This window comes from Fukomys damarensis, unplaced genomic scaffold, assembly GCF_012274545.1.
Source record: "Fukomys damarensis isolate Sample0158 unplaced genomic scaffold, DMR_v1.0_HiC HiC_scaffold_23, whole genome shotgun sequence".
NCBI lineage: Eukaryota > Metazoa > Chordata > Mammalia > Rodentia > Bathyergidae > Fukomys > Fukomys damarensis.
The window spans coordinates 49,380,838-49,399,729 of NW_022900935.1; the positions used below are offsets into that span (position 1 = coordinate 49,380,838).

The 18,892-nt window shown below is 36.7% G+C and overlaps 1 protein-coding gene across 6 annotated transcripts in view; it reads left to right on the forward strand.

The window, feature by feature from the left end:
* Nucleotides 1–18,892, forward strand: part of Tanc2 (tetratricopeptide repeat, ankyrin repeat and coiled-coil containing 2) — a 341,666-nt gene that overhangs the window by 294,454 nt on the left and 28,320 nt on the right. For all 6 annotated transcript variants that reach the window (XM_010637504.1, XM_010637505.1, XM_010637506.1 and 3 more), the window contains 4 exons: nucleotides 3,615–3,723; nucleotides 12,001–12,123; nucleotides 12,859–13,095; nucleotides 17,634–17,819. In XM_010637504.1, the coding sequence (XP_010635806.1) occupies nucleotides 3,615–3,723; nucleotides 12,001–12,123; nucleotides 12,859–13,095; nucleotides 17,634–17,819 (655 nt within the window). The remainder of the gene's footprint in view (nucleotides 1–3,614; nucleotides 3,724–12,000; nucleotides 12,124–12,858; nucleotides 13,096–17,633; nucleotides 17,820–18,892) is intronic.

Here is an 18,892-nt window from a genome sequence, read left to right on the forward strand (position 1 = left end):
TTTTTTTTTTTTTTTTTTTTTTTTTTTTTTTTTTTTTTTTTTTTTTTTTTTTTTTTTTTTTTTTTTTTTTTTTTTTTTTTTTTTTTTTTTGGTACTGCGGATGAACTCAGAACCTTGCTCTTATGAGGCAGGCAGTGTGCCACTGAGCTAAATCCCTGGCTTGTGCTCACTTTAAATCCCAGCACTTGAGAGGCTGAGGCAGGAGGATCACTGAGAGTTGGAGGCCAGCCTAGGCTACATGGTGAGTTTAAGGCCAGCTTAGACAGTCTGGACTACATAGCAAGACCCTGTCTCAAATATAACCAACAAATAAAATTTTTTAAACATTTTAAAGAGTAGGGAGAAGAAAAGAAGGAGAAAGGGGAGACAGTAAATAATAGGGAGAAAAATGATGAAAGACTAAGAGAAATCTATTCTGGATTAAGAGGCTACCAGTGATCTTAGAGAATGGTGAGGCTGAGAGTCAAAAAGAATAATAAGATTCAGGAGTGAGCAAATGATAAGAGAAATAGAAACAAAAGTATAACACTTTCAGTCTGCACCTTAGTTAGTGGTATCATATTTTACCAGGAAAGATGTATGCCAGCATATAATATAAATTTCTGTTTCCCTTTAACCATAGCTTTGTTTTTGTTTTTTTGTACCAGGGATCAAACTTGGAACCTTGCACTTACGAAGCAGGCAGTGGAACCACTGAGCTAAATCCCTGAACCTAACCACAGCTTTGAATCCAATTAATCAGAACCATTCTTTTTTTCTTTTGTTTTGTTTTTTGTTTTTTGAGACAGGGTCTCACTGTGTATTTGAGACTGACCTGGAACTCACTATGTAGCCCAGGCTGGTCTTGAATTCACAGCGATCCTCCTGCCTCAGCCTCCCAAGTGCTGGGATTACAGGCATGCGCCACCACGCCCGGCTTCAGAACCATTCTTCTATTATATCATACTTCTATTTTTTTTAAAAATGAACTATAGTTGTGATCCTTATCCTTGACCAATATTGCTTACTGTTTCTCCTCAGTGCCCAGTCAACAGCAAAAGCCAGCACTGTCATTTCTAGCCAAATGCAGTGCATACTAGAGAAATGTAAACATCTTATCAGGATTCTTCAGCTATGGTGAACACTAGGGCAGGGTTAATTTTTTGGCCAACTGAACATTTATTTCCTAGTCAGGCATAAATTTCTTACCTTAACCCTACTAGGCTTGGGTTCTTATTCATGGCCTAAAGCATAGGTAGTAGATTAGGGACTTATATTCAGGAGTCCTAGTCATTATTATACAGCCATGGATGAGTCACTTAAAGTAACAGTTCTTATATCAGGAAATGTACAGTACTGTTATTGTTAATAACTGGATAGAATTTTGAGACCTTGAAAATAGGCCACTTTATAAATGCTTCTCATTATCATCCAGCTTCTCTGTGTTCTACTAAAACAGTCTACCAACTAAACAGAGTTTTCATGGGATAAATAAAAGTCAGTGGCAATTTCCAAATTTTGTGAGCACAAAACAACCTTGATTTCAGACCTTCAGATGATAGTGATGGTGCCATGTGAGCCGCCCTTGTTTGGTTGTCTTTCCACTTAAATAACTTCCTTTCCATTGTGGGTAATCTTATCCAATTAAACATTCACTTGTATATTTGTTTTTGTTTTACATTGACTTGGTATCCATTACCATTTTAAAAACTGTGAAGCCAAAGGTTAGAATTGCCTTTTTAAATCTTACTAAAAATCTCAGGGCCAGGGATTTAGCTCAGTGGCACCACTGCCTGTCTCACTAGCACAAGGTCCTGAGTTCGATACCCAATACAAAAGAAAGAAAGAGAGAGAGAGATAGAAAGGAAGGAAAGAAGGAAGGAAGATAGATCTCTTTGAGGTGATTTCTGTGTAAGTTGGGAATTATCCCTAGCCCCTATTTTGCAACTTTTTCCCTAGAACTAAAAAAAAAAAATGAAATAAATGTTTGTTTTTCAAGCTTCAATTTAAGATTTTCAAAGCTAATGCTCAATGTAAAAGAAAATTCTCCATTAGATATTTAGATCTTCCATCAGGGAAATATCAACTAGCAAAAGTTTACTTCTGTTTGATTAGTTCATTAGACTGAAACAGATATAATGATTTTATTTCCCTCTTCTGTGGCTCCAAATGAAAGGAGTAGAAGGGTTGAGTTAGTAGTGTTATAAAGATGTCTGCTGACACTAACCTGCTGAGCCACATAGTTCTAAGTGTCCGAGTTCCTAAAGATTATAGCAAATGTCATCTCAAACAATGCAGTAAGACTGAAAATTCAAGCCCAGTCTGGGCAGTTAATTTAGTCACTTAGCGAGACTCTGTCTCAAAGTAAAAAAAATAAAAGGACTGGGAATATAGCTCAGTGTGAAAGCCCTCAGTTCAGTCCCTAGTTCACACACACACACACACACACACACACACACACACACACACACACACACACACACACACACACACACACACACACACACACACACACACACACACACACACACACATAATTATAAATCAAATGTATTAATCAAAAGAAAGTTATTACTTTATATAATAGCAAGTCAAAAATTAGGGCAGTTTGGATGCTACAGTCAGGATTTGGGCTTTATAATTTTGCAGTTCTTATAGCCTAGCTTGCTTTTTGGCTTTGTCCTCAGGATAGTTGATCGTATGATTTAAAAAGGGAAGAAGCAGATGTAGGTATTATAGACAGATAAAACAGTATCCAGATGCAGAAAAAGAGATTTTTCTTTCATGAACAGATAAGAAATCTGTTGGCAAGGAGATATGGGGACTGGAAACCATCAGGAAACGCAGCCTGGTGGAAAAAAGAGCATGTGACAGTGTGGTAGATACTATATTAGAGGTATGTACAATCTATACTGGTGGCACCAAAAAGAAAATGCTTTACTCAGGAAAAGGATCGAGGGCTGGTAGAGAGATCAGAGAAGACTGCATTTGAGAAAGAGGTTGTTAATTCACTTAGGACCTGTGGAGTTTAGGTGCTACAAAGAACATTATCCAGTAAACATTTGGTTAAATACTTGTCTAAGCCTGAGAAGAGAGGTCTAGGTAGACAAAAAATATAAAGGTTGTAGATGGTAATACAGGCTCTGAGGATGAACGAGCTAATCCAGACAGGATGGAGTGGGAAATACTAATAACCAAAATCCTGAGAAACACTGACATTTAAGGATTGGGAAAATAAAGAGTTCCTGACAGAGACAAAAAATAAAAAGGAAAATCTGTTAATGTCACCTTTGTGTGGTATAGTTGTAATCCAACTAGAAGTGATGTTCACTCATTGACTGTAATAGTCATACATGTGATTGGGTAAAGGACTGTTAAAAGCTAAGAACTTTACAGCATTCACTATCAGAGCCAGGGATGTAGCTCAGTGGCACCACGCCTGCCTGGCAAGCGAAAGTTAAATCCCTGGTACTGGGGGAAAAATACTCATTATCTATCTGCCCAGCAGCAAGTACCCTTCCTCAAGATATTAGTCAAATGAATTTTGTTGGAGATATAGCTAGGCCTGAACAGTACCCATCGCAGAGAAGAATTGAGGCATTGCAACTCTAAAATGAGTCTATTTTTCTTTGCAGGAGTGGTCACACGTTACTTGCCTTTTGGTTTTCCCGCCAAGAGGGAAAACTAAACCGACAGCAGACCATTGAACTGGGACATCATATCCTCAAAGCACACATCTTTAAGGTAAAGAAATAGGGAGACCTTTTTCTTTTTGTCTCTAGCAAATTTTCCTTAACAGTATGTGTGAAATGAAACTACTGTTATTTCAGTGTAGGCCCTGCTTGCTGAAATTATTTTGCTATAAAGTTAGTTCATGTCCTAAAGTATATAACTTGTTCCTCCCTTAGTCTTTAAAAAGAGAACTACCCCTGTCTTACAGAGAGGAGAAGTACTAGAGACAGTTACATTGGTCATTTTCCAATTTAGTGGATTGCTAGGTTTTCTAGGAAATGTGTGTGCGTAATCACCCAAGTGAGGAGCATATACACATACACGTGTATGTTCTGTGTGTAATCTGTCATCTCCTGGGGACCGTCATGTTGTCACACTTAACTGCATGTTTTTAGTGTCCAAAAACTAAAATCAATGAGAGTAGGTAGTCTTTCAATTTTCTTGTGATTGTTTTAGTGAAGATCTTAATATTCCTGTTGTTAATGATTTTTAAACTGTTTACCTGGAATGAATGCTAATTTTCCTTGGAGCTACTTCCCCAGTGTCTCTCAAATTATAATCTCAGTTTTCCTCCAAGCCATTTCAAAATTTAAAAAAAACTCTAAAAGTATTGGCTTCTTCTCTCAACATTCATAAAATTGGACTAGTGCACCCAGAGGAAGGCATATAATTAATTTCCTTGTGCATGTATGCATTCATTCATTTATTCAGTACTTATAGAAGCACTGTACTAGGCAGTAGGGATATAAAAGTTAAGAACATATAATCCCTACTCTAAAGAAATTTATATTTCAGGTAACAGTTTTAACACATAAAAGCAGAGAAGGAAATTTGTTGTACTGACTTAGAGCAGTGGAACTAAAATAACAGGCAAGGTTTCTCATTCCAGTTTCAAGTGTACTGAAAAATGCCTCCCACTTTCATAAATTCTAAGATTATCTCTTAGATAAGTGGTAAAATAATTTAAGTATTAATCTTTTAGCATCACCGTCTGCCTAGGATCAGATGCAAAGATGAAGCTGATACCTACCTTTGTGCACCCTAAACACATACCACATTAACAGAGAAATAACACGAAGCTTCATTTGACCAAGCATAACTTTATCCAGAACATAAAGACCGACATTTAAATCATATATCTTTGTCCTTAGCACAGTTTTATCTGATGTTGATGCAGACTACGTAGTTGCCTGAGATAAGACTGGCTCCGTGTACAATTAAGGCCGTAAATACTCCTTCATACAATGGTGATATGATTAAAACAGATGAATGAAGAATTAGACTATGGCTTTCTGGTTATGAAGTTTACAGGGTCCCTTAAATTCAGGGTGCTCTCTTTGATAGGCTTTAGCTTCTTCCAGACAGCTAGAATTCTTAGTCCCCATCAGCTAAGGGTCATGAAAAGCAAAGACAAGGGGCTGGGAAATACAGTTTAGTTATAGAGCATTTGTCTTGGGTCCTTATGCTTTGTGAGGCAGGTGGCAAAACCACTGAGCTAAATCCCTGGCCCATCCACAAAAATTTTTTTAAAAGTTCAAAAGGCAAAGATAGACTTTATGATTATAATCAGTTCCATTTACAATTTATAATCAGCAGTGATGTACAGTCCACTTTTACACTTCTTTCTCATTTTAAATTTCCCTTGTCTTTTTTTCCCCTCATACTGGGGATTGAACCCAGTGCCTTCATAGTAAGATACATCCTCAATCATTTTTTGTTTGTTTTGTTTGTTTGAGACAAGTTCTCACTAAATCACTAAATAGCTCAGTCTAGGCTCAGACTTGCAATCTCCCTGCCTCAGCCTTCAGTGTGCTTGGATTACAAGCATTCCCCGCCACATGTGGCTTCCCTTGTCTTTCCTTTATTCATTGAAAAAAATGGACACGTCATTAATAACTTTAAAATGTGAGAAAGCTGATAGTCTACAATTCTGGATGTTTGGCTAGCTGTGGAACCTTTTCAATCCTTTTTTTTTTTTTAAGAGATTTATTGAGGTATAACTTTAACCATGTAAAGCTCACCAGCTTCAGGTATACATGTCAATGATTTTTCGTGTATTTATAGTTGTGCCACCTTCACCACTATCAGCACATTTCCTGAGCCTAAAAAATAAACCTCATGCTCATTTTCACTCTACTTTCTATATTTATACATGTGACTTCTCTGGACATTTCATATAAATGCAGTCATGTAACATGTGATCTGTTTCTGGCTTCTTCCATTTGCCATAATGTTCAGAGTTCATAATGTTATGGTATATATCAGTATTTTGTTTCTTTTATTACCAAGTAATACTCCATTGTGTGAGTATAGCACATTTTTGTTTGTTTCCACTTTTGGCTGTTGTGAATAATATGAACATATAGGGTTTTTTTTTCCATTTTTAAAAAATAAATTGATTTGCTTTAATGTCACATTTAGTACATTCACACCTTAATGACATTTAGTCTCTTTACAATGTTAGGATATAGGTTTATGTATAGGTAATATGTCTTCAGTTTCTCTTGAGTATATATACCTAGACGTAGAGTTATGGCACCTGGTAGTACATGCCTATAGTGCCAGCACTCAAGAGACTGAGACAGGAAAATCATCACTTGAACCCAGGAGTTTTGAGCCTGGGCAACATAAGACCTATCTCATTTTTTTTTTATTAATTGAGTTTATTGGTACATTTAAGGTATACAGTACAATTACATTCATTATTGAGATCTTGTACCTTTACATGACAGATCTTGGTCTCGTTGTTTGTTTTTTTTTTCAAGTGGAATTTCTAGTCATATAGTAAGTGTGTTGAACATTTTGAGGAATTGCATTCTGCTTTCCAAAGTAGCCACACCATTTTGTAGTAACTCAGGACCTGGGTCTCACTATGTAGCCCAGGCTGGCCTTAAATTTGAGGTGATCCTCCCACCTCAGTCTCCTGAGCGCTAGGGTTACAGTGCTTGGATTACAGGCATATGCCTCTACACCCAGCCTAGAAACCATCAGTTTAGCTAGGCGTGGTGGCCTGTGCCTATAATCCCAACACTCAGAAGGCTGAGGTGGGAGGATCACCATGAGTTCAAGGCCAGCCTGAACTACTCACCAACACCCTGTGTCTTAGTTACTTTTCTTGTTGCCGGGATAAAATACAACCTGACACCCACAGGTTAATGGAGCAAAGGTTTATTTTAGCTCATAGTTTATAGAGGTTTCAGTCCATAGTCTGCTGGCTTCAAGGCAGGGCAGTATGAACAGTCTGTGGCAGGGCAGACAGAAGGCAGGGAAGCAGCAGCAAGCCTTCTGTTTCCTTTTATTCGATTCAGACTACAAGCCTATTAGTTGGTGCCACCCACACCCAGAGCTATGCTAAACCAGTCAGTGGACTAAATCCAGCCACCTCCAAAAAGCCCCACCTATGAGCACATGAGGCTTTAGGGAGACATCTAGAGACAAGCCATAAGACCTTATCTCAAAAAATTAAAAAATAAATAAAAAGGAAACCATCAGATTAGAATTTAATTGTGAGTTGTGTTTGGCCACATCCTGGCTGGTACTAGGATCACATCTATCTGCCTGTAATCTTTGTTGACTTTAAACTAAAACTCTTTCATATCTCACAGGAGCAAATGGTCAACTATAGCAACTAATAGAAATCAAAAGTCTATATGCAAAAAAAGCTAATATTCCAAATCATAGACTCTGGCTCTATATTCAGGCCTATTTGTTATGATTTTACTCCAATTTACTCATTAGGGCTCTCAGTGCTGCTTTGTGGTCCATTTACGGAACCATTTAATTGAAGTTCATTTACCAAGGTCTGTCGTCACTCTTTTTTTCATTTGTTTTTCTTCTAGCTCTTAACCAAGTCCAGTAACTCAACAAATAGCTTAACTTATGTCACTGAAAAAACTTAAAGCCATTAAGTGTGACTTGCTTTAACTGTTCCCACCTTACCAATAAATCGGTCTACATAATTACTAATTCTTACCTTTTATTCATATTTTAGAGGAAAAAATTCCTAATTTTTCTTTTTAAAATTCTGTTATAAAGGGCCAAGGATTTAGATCGTGGCAAAGTGCAAGGGCCTGAGTTCAATCCCCGATACCAAAAAATAAATTTCTAGAATCTGCAAGGGAGGTGAGCCCTAGACCTGGGCTCCAATCCTGACTGAGTCGCATTTAGAATTTGTCCAAAAAAATACTAAATATGCGCTCTCATGTCAAAATAGTAATCATAGCAACTTAGTGATAGGTTTGCTTCAGGTTTTTATATGTGCTTGTATGTGAACTGATTACCAAATTAGAGGCTCTACAGTTGAGGTCCCCATGTGTTAGCACAAATTAAAAGAGATTCTGAAATAATAATGAACACTAAGAAGCTGTTGTCATCTGCCCCTATTTGTTACAGTGCATCCAGCTCATAGTGTCTAGGTAGGTACTTTTGGAAGGGTCCTAAACAGACATCAGCCTCCTCAAGGCCAGAGACACTGTGTATAATTTAGAAATCAAGTCATCATTTTAAAATAATGGAGAAAGATAAAGAAGGCAATAATTTCTTTGTGATGTGAGGGGTTAAAACTAGATTCTGTTTCAGGCTCTCATTGTGGCATTGCTTCTAAGAACCCAGTGGTCTGCTCCACAAGATTTGACTTTTTTGGCTTACTGTCTTGTCTATCTATCACTTATAATTAGGATAGGATGAAATAAGAGGATGAGTAGAAGTAATTAGCATCACTCTTCTTCAGTTTGTCAAGCTTTGTTTTTCAAATCAGGAATATTTAGATACAGGCAGCCACTTTGACAAATCTATGCAAAATGGCACAAAATATAAAAACATCTACTTTTAAAGGCATATCCTACAAATATATTTGCTGTATGAATAAAGATACATGTACTGATGCAAGGAAGATCATGAATTTGAGGCCAACCTGAATTAATGAGACCCTGTCTCAAAAACAAGGCAAAAGCAAAGGATATGTGTACAGGAAATATTACTGAAATATACTTGAAAAGTGGAGAAAGAGAACAGAACTGCGTAGAAATATTCATCTATAAAGTGCTGACTTAAATAACGATATATCCAAATAATGAACTGCTGTGCCTCCTTTGAAACACAATGAGGCTAAAGTATGTATACATATGCAATCTGTCCACAATTTTTTTGAAAAATTAATAAAAATATATCTAATTGTTCCTTTATATTTTGGAAGTGTTTTAAAGCCAGTTGTAATATTTATCGACCTGATGTAGATCTCAAATTGAAACTTTTTTTTTTTATGTTGAGACAATCAAAATTTGAACCGGGTATTTAGCTCAGTGATTCTGCCACCTGCCTCGCAAGCACAGAGTCCCAAGTTCAATCCCTGGTACCAAAAGACAAACAAAACAAAACAAAATTTGAACCTTGTCTGGATGTTTGACTTCACAGAATCTTTTTTTTTTTTTTTTGGTATAGAGGATTGAATCAAGGCTTTCACACTGAGATACTTCCCAGCCCTTTCTTTTTCTTAGTGTTTCATTTTTCCATTTTGAGACAGCATCTCATCCCTAAGTATTAAGTTACTCAGGCTAGATTCAAGCTTGTGATCCTCCTGCCTCAGCCTCCCAGAATGCTAGGATTATTAGCTTGTGCCACCACACCCAACATAAGTGTGTTAATATGTTGGACTGTGTTTTTTAAAGAATTCTTATCTTTTAGAGACACTTGCTAAAATAGTTAAATATTGGCTGACAAACTGGGGTTTGCTTCAAAATAATCTAGGATGGCAGAAGAAAAATATGCATGAAAGAACAAAGTAAGATTAGCCATGAGTTAAAAATTGTTCATGTGAGATGGTGAATGCACAAGGTGAAGTTGAATACCTCTTATCCAAAATACTTGTGACCAGAAATGTTTTAGATTTTGGATAGTTTGGTTGGTTTTTATTTTGATTTTGGACTATTTACACTTACAAATTAAGATATTTTAGGTATGGGACCCAATCCTAAACGCAGAATCCTCTTTATTTCTTTAAATTTTTTCAAACTTCCAAGCATAGCTTGGAAGTAAATTTATACAATGTTTTTAGTATGCCTGTGTGTGACTGCAACCCATCTCATTAGATTAGGTATGGAATTTTCCACTTTGGCATCATGTCAGTGCTCAGAGGATTTCAGATTTGGGATAATTTCCAAATTTTTAGATTAAGGATGTTTATACTATTCCTCTTCATTTTTTTAAATGTTTGAAATTTTCCATAAAATAAAAATATTTAATAAAATAATTTACTTTGTTTATATATAAATGTGTATGTTTGCGTGAGTATAGACAATATATTAAATAATTAGCACCAGTGTGTTAGTAGTAGCCATCTCTTAGTATTATGATGAGGGACTGAAGCTACTTTTATTCTTAATACTACACTACTTGATTTTTAATAAATTTATATTATTTGCTTAATACAAAGCTTATGTGTATCTTTTTTGTTTTCATTTGTTTTGTCTTTGCAGTGCTGAGAAGCAAACACAGGGCCTCATACATGCTACATAAGCCATCTATCACCAAACTAAACCCTCAGTCCTTTTCTTTTTGAGACAGTGTCTTGCTAAGTTGCCAAGGCTGTCTTGAACTTCAGATCCTCCCACTTCAGTCCCCCTAGTCACTGGGATTACAGACATGTGCCACTCCCCCTGGCTTTAGAAGGATTCTTTTAAAAACTACCATGTTACAAATCAGTGCTATATAACATTAGATAGTTTGAACTGTCCTGCTACAATACTTAAGCTGACTTTTTTTTTTTTTTTTTTTTTTTTTTTTGGTAGCAGCGATCAAACTCCAGTCCTTGCACTTCCGAGATAGGCAGCAGTACCACTGAGCTAAATCTCCAGCCCACTGAGCTGATTTTTAAATGTAGAAATGAGGAGTAGGGAAAGGATCTGCTTTGAACATTTCTTAGAAATAAAATTTTTAACATAATCTGGTTGCATCAGAATATTCTTACAGGGAAAAACAGATGTCCATCAGAAATGCCTTTTTATAATGCATTCAGCCTTCCCATAGCTTATTTGTCTTTCAGTCTTTCATGTATTGTGAGAATTCCCTGAACAGGAATTTTTTTTTTCATTCAGAGAGTTTGGCCCCTGAAGAGCTTGAGCACTATGACTTAATTCTTAGAAGAACCTATAACTCATAAAAACTAAAATATTCCTCCTATGTAGACACCCCTGCCCTAGTATGCCAGATAAATACACCTCACTGGTTTGGATATATGTAGATATTCTGGACAAAAATAGCCTGCATTTGAAGGAACAAAAGCAGAAGTAGCGTAAGTCTTCAAAAAACATACCTCTCCAGTTTCACCTAGTTCCCAAATTTTGTTAGTATCTTCCTATCCTGAAAATTTCCTGCCTTTAACTCACTTGACCCATATTTTGGCAAAACAGTAAGATGGTTGCCAGAGAGTATCTTAACGCAGTTTAAAGAAAAAATTATTCTACTACTAGAGAAACCCTTGTGAAAGGGGTAAATACATATAGTTGAGGTCTATGCCATTCACACTAGGGAAAAAAAAATGTTGCTGATGGCATTCAAGTTTGTGGGGTTTTTTTCCCTAAGGATGAATAAATTGGTTGTTTTGGGGTATGTTAGTCAGAGTGAAGAATGCCAGCAGATAAAAAGAACCTACAAAATCTCAAAGACTTAAAGATTCACTGTAGTGCACTCTAGTTCAGATCATCAGACAAGTTCCTTCTGTGTAGTAGGTCAGAAATCATCCCGGGCATCAAGAGTCCTCTGTTAGATCTTGCAGTCAAGAAGGATGGAAAGTATGCAGAAATTCACAGGAGGTTTTGAGGCCAGCCCTGTATATGACATGTTACTTCTGTCCAAAATTTATTAACCGGAACTCAGTCACATTGATCACTTAACTGTAAAGGAGGCTAGAAAATACAGTTTTTTCAAATACAAGGGAAGAAATTTAAATGATAGTCTGTGGTCACATCACAGTATCTCTGCCACAATGTATGTTTTAGTAACTTGAATTTAAGGGATTTAATCAAAAGGCTACTAGAAAAGCTATGGAAAAATAAATTACATAGAGCAAAAAAGAAAGATGTTAAGTAAATTTACTACTAGAGACTACTGAATTATATTTATCTTGTTCCTACAGGACTAGTCTCTGTCCACATTATTAAATAGATTTTGCTGGGCATGGCCATTGTTAAGGTTGAGACTCTTTAATTAGCACCAAAAAAGTAGAGACCGTTAACTTACTACTTGCGATGCTTTTTAGCAGGCCTAATAATTCTCCCTAAATTTCTTTTTCAGGGTTTGAGTAAAAAAGTTGGTGTATCATCCTCCATCCTCCAAGGTCTCTGGATCTCCTATAGCACAGAAGGTCTTTCCATGGCATTGGCATCTTTACGAAATCTCTACACTCCAAATATAAAGGTAAACACAAAGGAAGTACAAGTGGATTAAAGAATTAACTAAAAAAATAAAACTAGAAGTTGCCGGGCATGGTGGTGCATGCCTGTAATCCCAGCACTCAGGAGGCTGAGGCAGAAGGATCGTTGTTGAGTTCGAGACCAGCCTGGGCTACACAGTGAATTCTAGATCAGTCTCAACTACATAGTGAGACCCTGTCTCAAAAACCAAAAATAAATAAATAAATAAAACCAGAAGAACAATGAGTGACTATTTAGTTGCTGATTTGCCTTAGCCTGTCCCATATTAAATAGCCTTTTACTGATAACAATATATTTTAAATTGTAATATCTTATTCTATGAGTTGGAAACTGACCCTGTTTTCCTTCTGCTTCTGTGTCAGCTGACTCTGACATATGGGATCAGGCCTTGGTAGTTCTAGAGACTAAATTGATCTCAGCTAGCCTTTGTTTTGGAAGGAGATTTTCTGATCAAGAATTTGATTAGTAGAGATAATGTTCAGCTCTAGAATATAGGTAGCATTTGCTCCACCTACTTAGCAGTTTATGTAAAGATTTTTTACATTCCTTTCTAAAAACAAAAGTACCTGTATTGAAAAAGGAACAAATAGAGAATATAAAGTAGAAGTTACTAAATGTTTCTAGACACTTGTAGGATCTGGGGTGATTTAATTTTTTTAAAAAAAGCTAAAAGAATGTGCCTGATGTTTGTCTGAGTATTATTTCTATTTATTTCTAGGTCAGCCGACTGTTGATTTTGGGAGGTGCCAATATTAATTACCGGACAGAGGTTTTAAATAATGCTCCAATTCTATGTGTTCAGTCTCATCTTGGTTATACAGAAATGGTGGCCCTGCTTTTAGAGTTTGGGGCCAACGTGGATGCCTCATCTGAAAGCGGCCTGACTCCTCTGGGGTATGCTGCAGCAGCAGGGTTCCTGAGCATTGTGGTGCTACTGTGCAAGAAACGGGCCAAGGTAATGGCTGTCCACCTCTACTACTATTCCTTTCTTCCCTTTTTCTTCCTTCCTTATGTAAACTCTTTCTTAAATCCTGAGTTACCTCAGGAGACTGGTTACATTAAACCCTGATGGGGGGAACAGACAAAAAGGAAAGCTGGCTCTGCTTACATCCCAGTGTTTGCCCACTTGACAGGGCCAGTCCACACTGCATCTGGACACAACTAATCTTTGAGAGGCACTTGGGAAAGTATATTTATCTGCAACCACAAAACATCCCTACTAGACAACCTAGAAATTCTCTACTGACCTCAAAAGCAGCCCCTTTCTAACAGAGAGAGAGAAGGAAGAGTGAGGGGATGAGGAGATTGCAGTGGGTGATCTGAACTGAACAGCTCCTGCAGACTCTTAAGTCTTTCAAATGAAGAAAAGAAATGTTACCAAGTAGTTGAGAGAAGACCAGATCTCCTCATTCTGTCCTTGAAGATCACCATCCTAGAAATTTGTGGAAAAGATGATTCTCCCTATCTATACTCAGATTGAACAAGGGCATCTCAAAGTGTTTGTTAATGCATTTCAGTTCGCTGAAAACATTTCCAAAATGTTTGCTTTATGGTATCTCCAGAGCCATTTTTATAAAAGAACTCAACTTCAGAAAAGAAAAATACTAGCTTCACAAACACAAGGTTCTCAGTTAGCTTTGGTGGTTCGGTGGTAGAATTCTCACTTCCCACAAATACAAGTTTCTGAGGGAAATCATGGCTTATAGTATTTTGATTCAGTCCTGAAAGCAAACTGAGGATGTCAGTTTCACAGTAAAATACATGTAACATGTGTGATCTCATTCTGAGGTGTCCAGTGCTCTTACCAGGGGAGAAAATGGGAGTCCTGAGACTCCTTTGGGAGCTGAGTCCTGAGACGTGAAATTGCAGAGCCTAGGGTGTTCACAATGACACAGCAATTGTCCACCTATAATAACATCCATTTGTTTGACTGGACACTTCTAGAAAGAAAATAATTGGTCATAACATTATTACTTTTACTGTAAATTCAAATCTCAGCTGTGTCTTTTCTGCTGGTCAGCCCTTACACTGCCAAATCATTATTTTATTCATCTTTCATTGGTTCCTCAGAGCAGATATATAAATTATTTCCACTCTTCTCAAAATACCATCCCACCTCTTCCACCCTCCTGCATTAGTAAAATTGAATTCATTTCAGTGTATCTCTATCTCAGAACTCTACTTGTCATTACATACTCTCACTTGTACTTCTGTCTCAAAGAAGGTATTTGCCTTACTCTTCAAAGCGATTGCTCCCACCTCTATTCTTGATCTCAGTAAGTTGCTCTTTGACTCACATTACTTCATTCCTTTTCTAAAGTCATACTACACTCCCCCTCTCGATTTCTAGAAACCTATGAATGTCTCCCCTGACCCAACAGAGAAACCCTCCTCTGCTGCCCACCAGAGGCTCCATCCCATTTTCCCTTCCTTGTCCACCAGACCTGTCACCTCTACTTACTACCTCTGCTTCCTTAGGGTTCCTTAACCACTTTCAGTGTGACTTTCTTGAGAAAGAAAGGAAGCAAATCTTTAAAGTCAAAAGCTTTGGAATCAAACAAGCAGGTTACCAGGGATTTAAGCTCAGTGGTTCTGCTGCCTGCCTTGCAAGCACAAGGTCCCAAGTTCAATCCCTGGTAGCAAAAACAAAACAACAACAACAAAAAACAAATACAGGTGGGTCAAATACACAACTGGGTTAAGTGCACACTTACTTCATATAAAGAAAAGTTATTAAACCTCTTTCAATCTTTTTCATCTATAAAAATAATAAAGGCCTTAGGCTGGGGGTTTAGGTCAGTGGTGCCACCATCTGCCTCTCATGTGCAAGGTCCCAGTTCAATCCCTGGTACCAAAAAAAAGAATTAAAGCCTGCCTGCCGTGGTGGTTCACACCTATAATTCCAGCTACTCAGGAGGCTGAGGCAGGAAGATCACATTAAAATCATAGGTTTGGGCTGGGTGTGGTGGTGTATGCCTGTAATCCCAGCACTCAGGAGGCTGAGGCAGGAGGATCGCTCTGAGTTTGAGACCAGCCTGGACTACATAGTGAGTTCCAGGTCAGTCTCAACTACATAGTGAGACCCTGTCTCAAAAAACCAAAAAAATAAAATAAAATAAAATCATAGATTTTGGAATCAAATACAACCAGACTTGAGCTCTCCCAACTACATTTGGGTGAGTATTAATTCAAAATTACTAGTTCCTGGAAATTCTTTTGTTACATTCCTAACTGCCTCCCTTTTCAGATTCTAACCTTATGTTGTTACACATCATTCCTTTAATATCTGTAAACCTTTTATTTTTGAAACAATTCAAGACATTGAAAAATATTGTAAAAATAGTCTAGAGAGTTCTCCTATATCCTCCACCTAATGGTAACAGCTTGAGTAACCATAGTCCAGTTATAAAAAGCAGAAAATTAATATTGATGTAGTACTATTAACTAATCTGCACACTTTATGGAAATTTTCCCAATTGTCCTGCTTATGTCCTTTTTCTGTTACAAGAGCCAATTTAGGATTCCACATTACATTTAGTTGTGTCTCCTTAGTTTCCTTCTTTTTGTGAATTTCTTGATTTTCCTTTGTCTTTTATATTCTTGACAAATTTGAAAAAGACAGGCCAGTTTTCTTGGAAGTTTTTAAATTTGTCCAATATTTTCTTATAGACTTTAGATCAAGTTTATATATTTTTGTCAAGGCTACATAAGTAATACTGTATCATTATTGAAATGCAGCACTTGAGGTTCATAAGATAAATATGTCTTATTATAGATGTTGTTAACTTCAATCACTTAGTTAAGATAGTCTTCCAGATTTCAACTCAGATTATTGTTTTTCCCTTTACAATTAAGAAATACTGTATCTTTCAGGTGGATGATTTGAGACTAAGTAGATACATACCTTTATTTTAGGATTCATCAATGATTCTTGCTTCAATAATATTGCTGTGGTATTTGTCTAATGATGACTTTCTATTTTCATTCCTTCAACATTTATTAGTTGTAATTTCACTGAAGGAAAAGCTTTCTCTTCTCATTATGTATTTATTTGTTCAATTTATAACACTATGAAATAATAGATATTTATTTTATCTTAAGGCCTGTAAACAATTGCCATTAGTTTTCATTTTATTGTACAGATTACCTCAGATTTAGTCATTGGCTCTTGTGTCCTTTCAACTTCCCCTACTATTGTGGAGTAACTTTCTTCTTTCCTTGCACCACAAGATGGTCCAGAATCATCTCTTCCTATTACTGCCCCAGCCTTGGAATCATTGATTTCTCCAAGGAGTTGTGATTTCTTTTATTCATCCCCTTACTTTTTGAAAATGCAGTTAAGAGCATGAAGATTTGCAATAACTCTTTACCACCTACTGGTGAAATTCAAACCATTTAGTCTAGCATTGCAAAACATGGCTGCACCTTACCCTTGAAAAAACTAGAATAAGTTTAATTTCCTATGTCAGCCAGTTGAAGTGGAATAAACTTTCTGAATTTGTTCTTAATTTTAAGTCAGGAATTAATTTTTCCTTTCTTTGGAATTTTATTGTACTTTTCTTTTCTTGTGACATTTATCATATATCCTTCATTGTTTGGATAGTACTTTGTTACATTGGTCATATCTTACAGTACATTTAAAATTTCTTGAAAGCAAAATCTGTATATTACTGTGTTATTCGCCTTTGGCACATTGTACATTCATTAAACCTTTGTCATATGGGTTGCTGGGTGAAACCAAAGTCAGTGGGAGAAGCAGACATTCTAGAACTTAGATTTTTAAGTGCTCTCACTACCACAGACAGATAACATATTCTTCCTAGAAAAAGTTTTTTCATGCATTGAAACTTATGGCTAAGGGCCTTCTGGTAAATTGATCTTGGTCTCTTTTTTCAGCTTAAACTTATAACCACCACTGAAATTAGAAAACCTATTATTAGAGCTTAGTCTAGAATTAAACTCCAAATGCCTATAGCCATTTGGGCCAGATCTTTGAGAGTCTTCCCTTCTGAAAGAGAGAAATGGCCTTTGCCAAAGCTTGATTGTCAAGTGAGTGATTTATGATAATAGTTTGCTTATTTTGGAATAAAAAAAAAAATGGAGCTCCAAATTTTTTTCCCCTTTTCATAATTTCAAAGACCAGTTTCTGTGTGAGCAGAGTTATAAGTCTCTCAAATCTCGGTCTGAAAAGAACTATTTGTTCACAAAGTAGAATGTACCTGAGGAAAACAGCTTGAGCTGAGGAATTTTTTTTCTTTTAATGTGAAAACAAAAATCTGACCTTTTCTAGAGAAATGAAGTTCTCCCCAGAGAGACATCTAGCAGAACTGTGACATGATCTAGCCCAAATAGAATATCTTGTAATTTCCCTCAAAGATTGTTTTACCAAATGGCAGTGGATGAACATTACTAGTCTAGACATGTGCATTGAACTGATTGAGGGTACAGCCACAGGTCCAGGTTAACACAGATGTTGTTGTTCTGTCTCCTTAGGTGGATCACTTGGATAAGAATGGGCAGTGTGCCTTGGTTCATGCTGCACTCCGAGGTCATCTAGAGGTTGTAAAATTTTTGATTCAGTGTGACTGGACAATGGCTGGCCAGCAGCAAGGAGTGTTTAAGAAGAGCCATGCCATCCAGCAGGCCCTCATTGCTGCAGCTAGCATGGGTTACACTGAGGTAAGAAGAAAAAGAAGGCGGGATAGTGTGTATTTAAGGACCTAGAAAACTGGGAGAAAAGGCATACCTGTTACAAAATTACCATGTAAATTAATACTACTCTGAGGAATAAAGAGATTAAAGTCCATTAGGCGCTTGACTACTCACATGCTAAGGTACCTAGAATTGTGGGCATAGAACAGGAGAGTTGGAAAGGAACTTGGAAGTTATCTAATCTAATCCCTCCCCATATTCCCACCCATATTTACCAATGACACTGAACCACAGATGGATTAGTTATTGTCACATGGTTAGACAATATGGAAAGGGAATAATACAAAGTGAAAAACCTCAGAAGGCTCAGGTTTTGGTCCTAGCTTTGCTGCTAATTAAATCTAGATCTTGGGTGATTTACCTAATCTCTTAGAACCTTAGTTTCCTATCTGTAGAGTGAAGTTATTAAATTCTTTTTTTACAAGCTGTTGAGAAAGGTGCTTTGTACACAATTAAACACTACACAAATGGTATTTTTGCTAATTTATTTATTAATAATAGTAATGTTATTTATTAATAATAATAATAGTAATAGTGGCGAATGTGTAAAATGTTTAACAGTTGACCCTGGGGAGGGGAGCAGAGTGGAACAGGTAGGGTGTGTGTGTGTGTGTGTGTGTGTGTGTGTGTTTATAAATTTTACTAATCTAAAAAATATGAGGCCGGGGATTTAGCTTAGTGGTTCTGCAGCCTGCCTTGCAAGCACAAGGACCCGAGTTCGATCCTGGTACCAAAAGCAAAAAACAAAACAAAACAAAAAAAATATGTTGCACACTTCACAAATAATAAAATACAAAGTATTCTTACTCAACTAGTCCATCAATTTTTACCAAATTTGTACCTGTGGCTAACCTTTGGTTGCAACCAAACCATGATTTGACACATGGAGTTATGTCCCATTTTGCTCTTTTCCCAATAATTTTACTGCCTTTAAATGCAATATGTAATGTATTGCTAAACCACTTGTAATTTTTATGTACATATATTTTTGAACTGAAGCTTTAGCTTTATCTCTAAGGCAACACTGATTTACGCTGTTT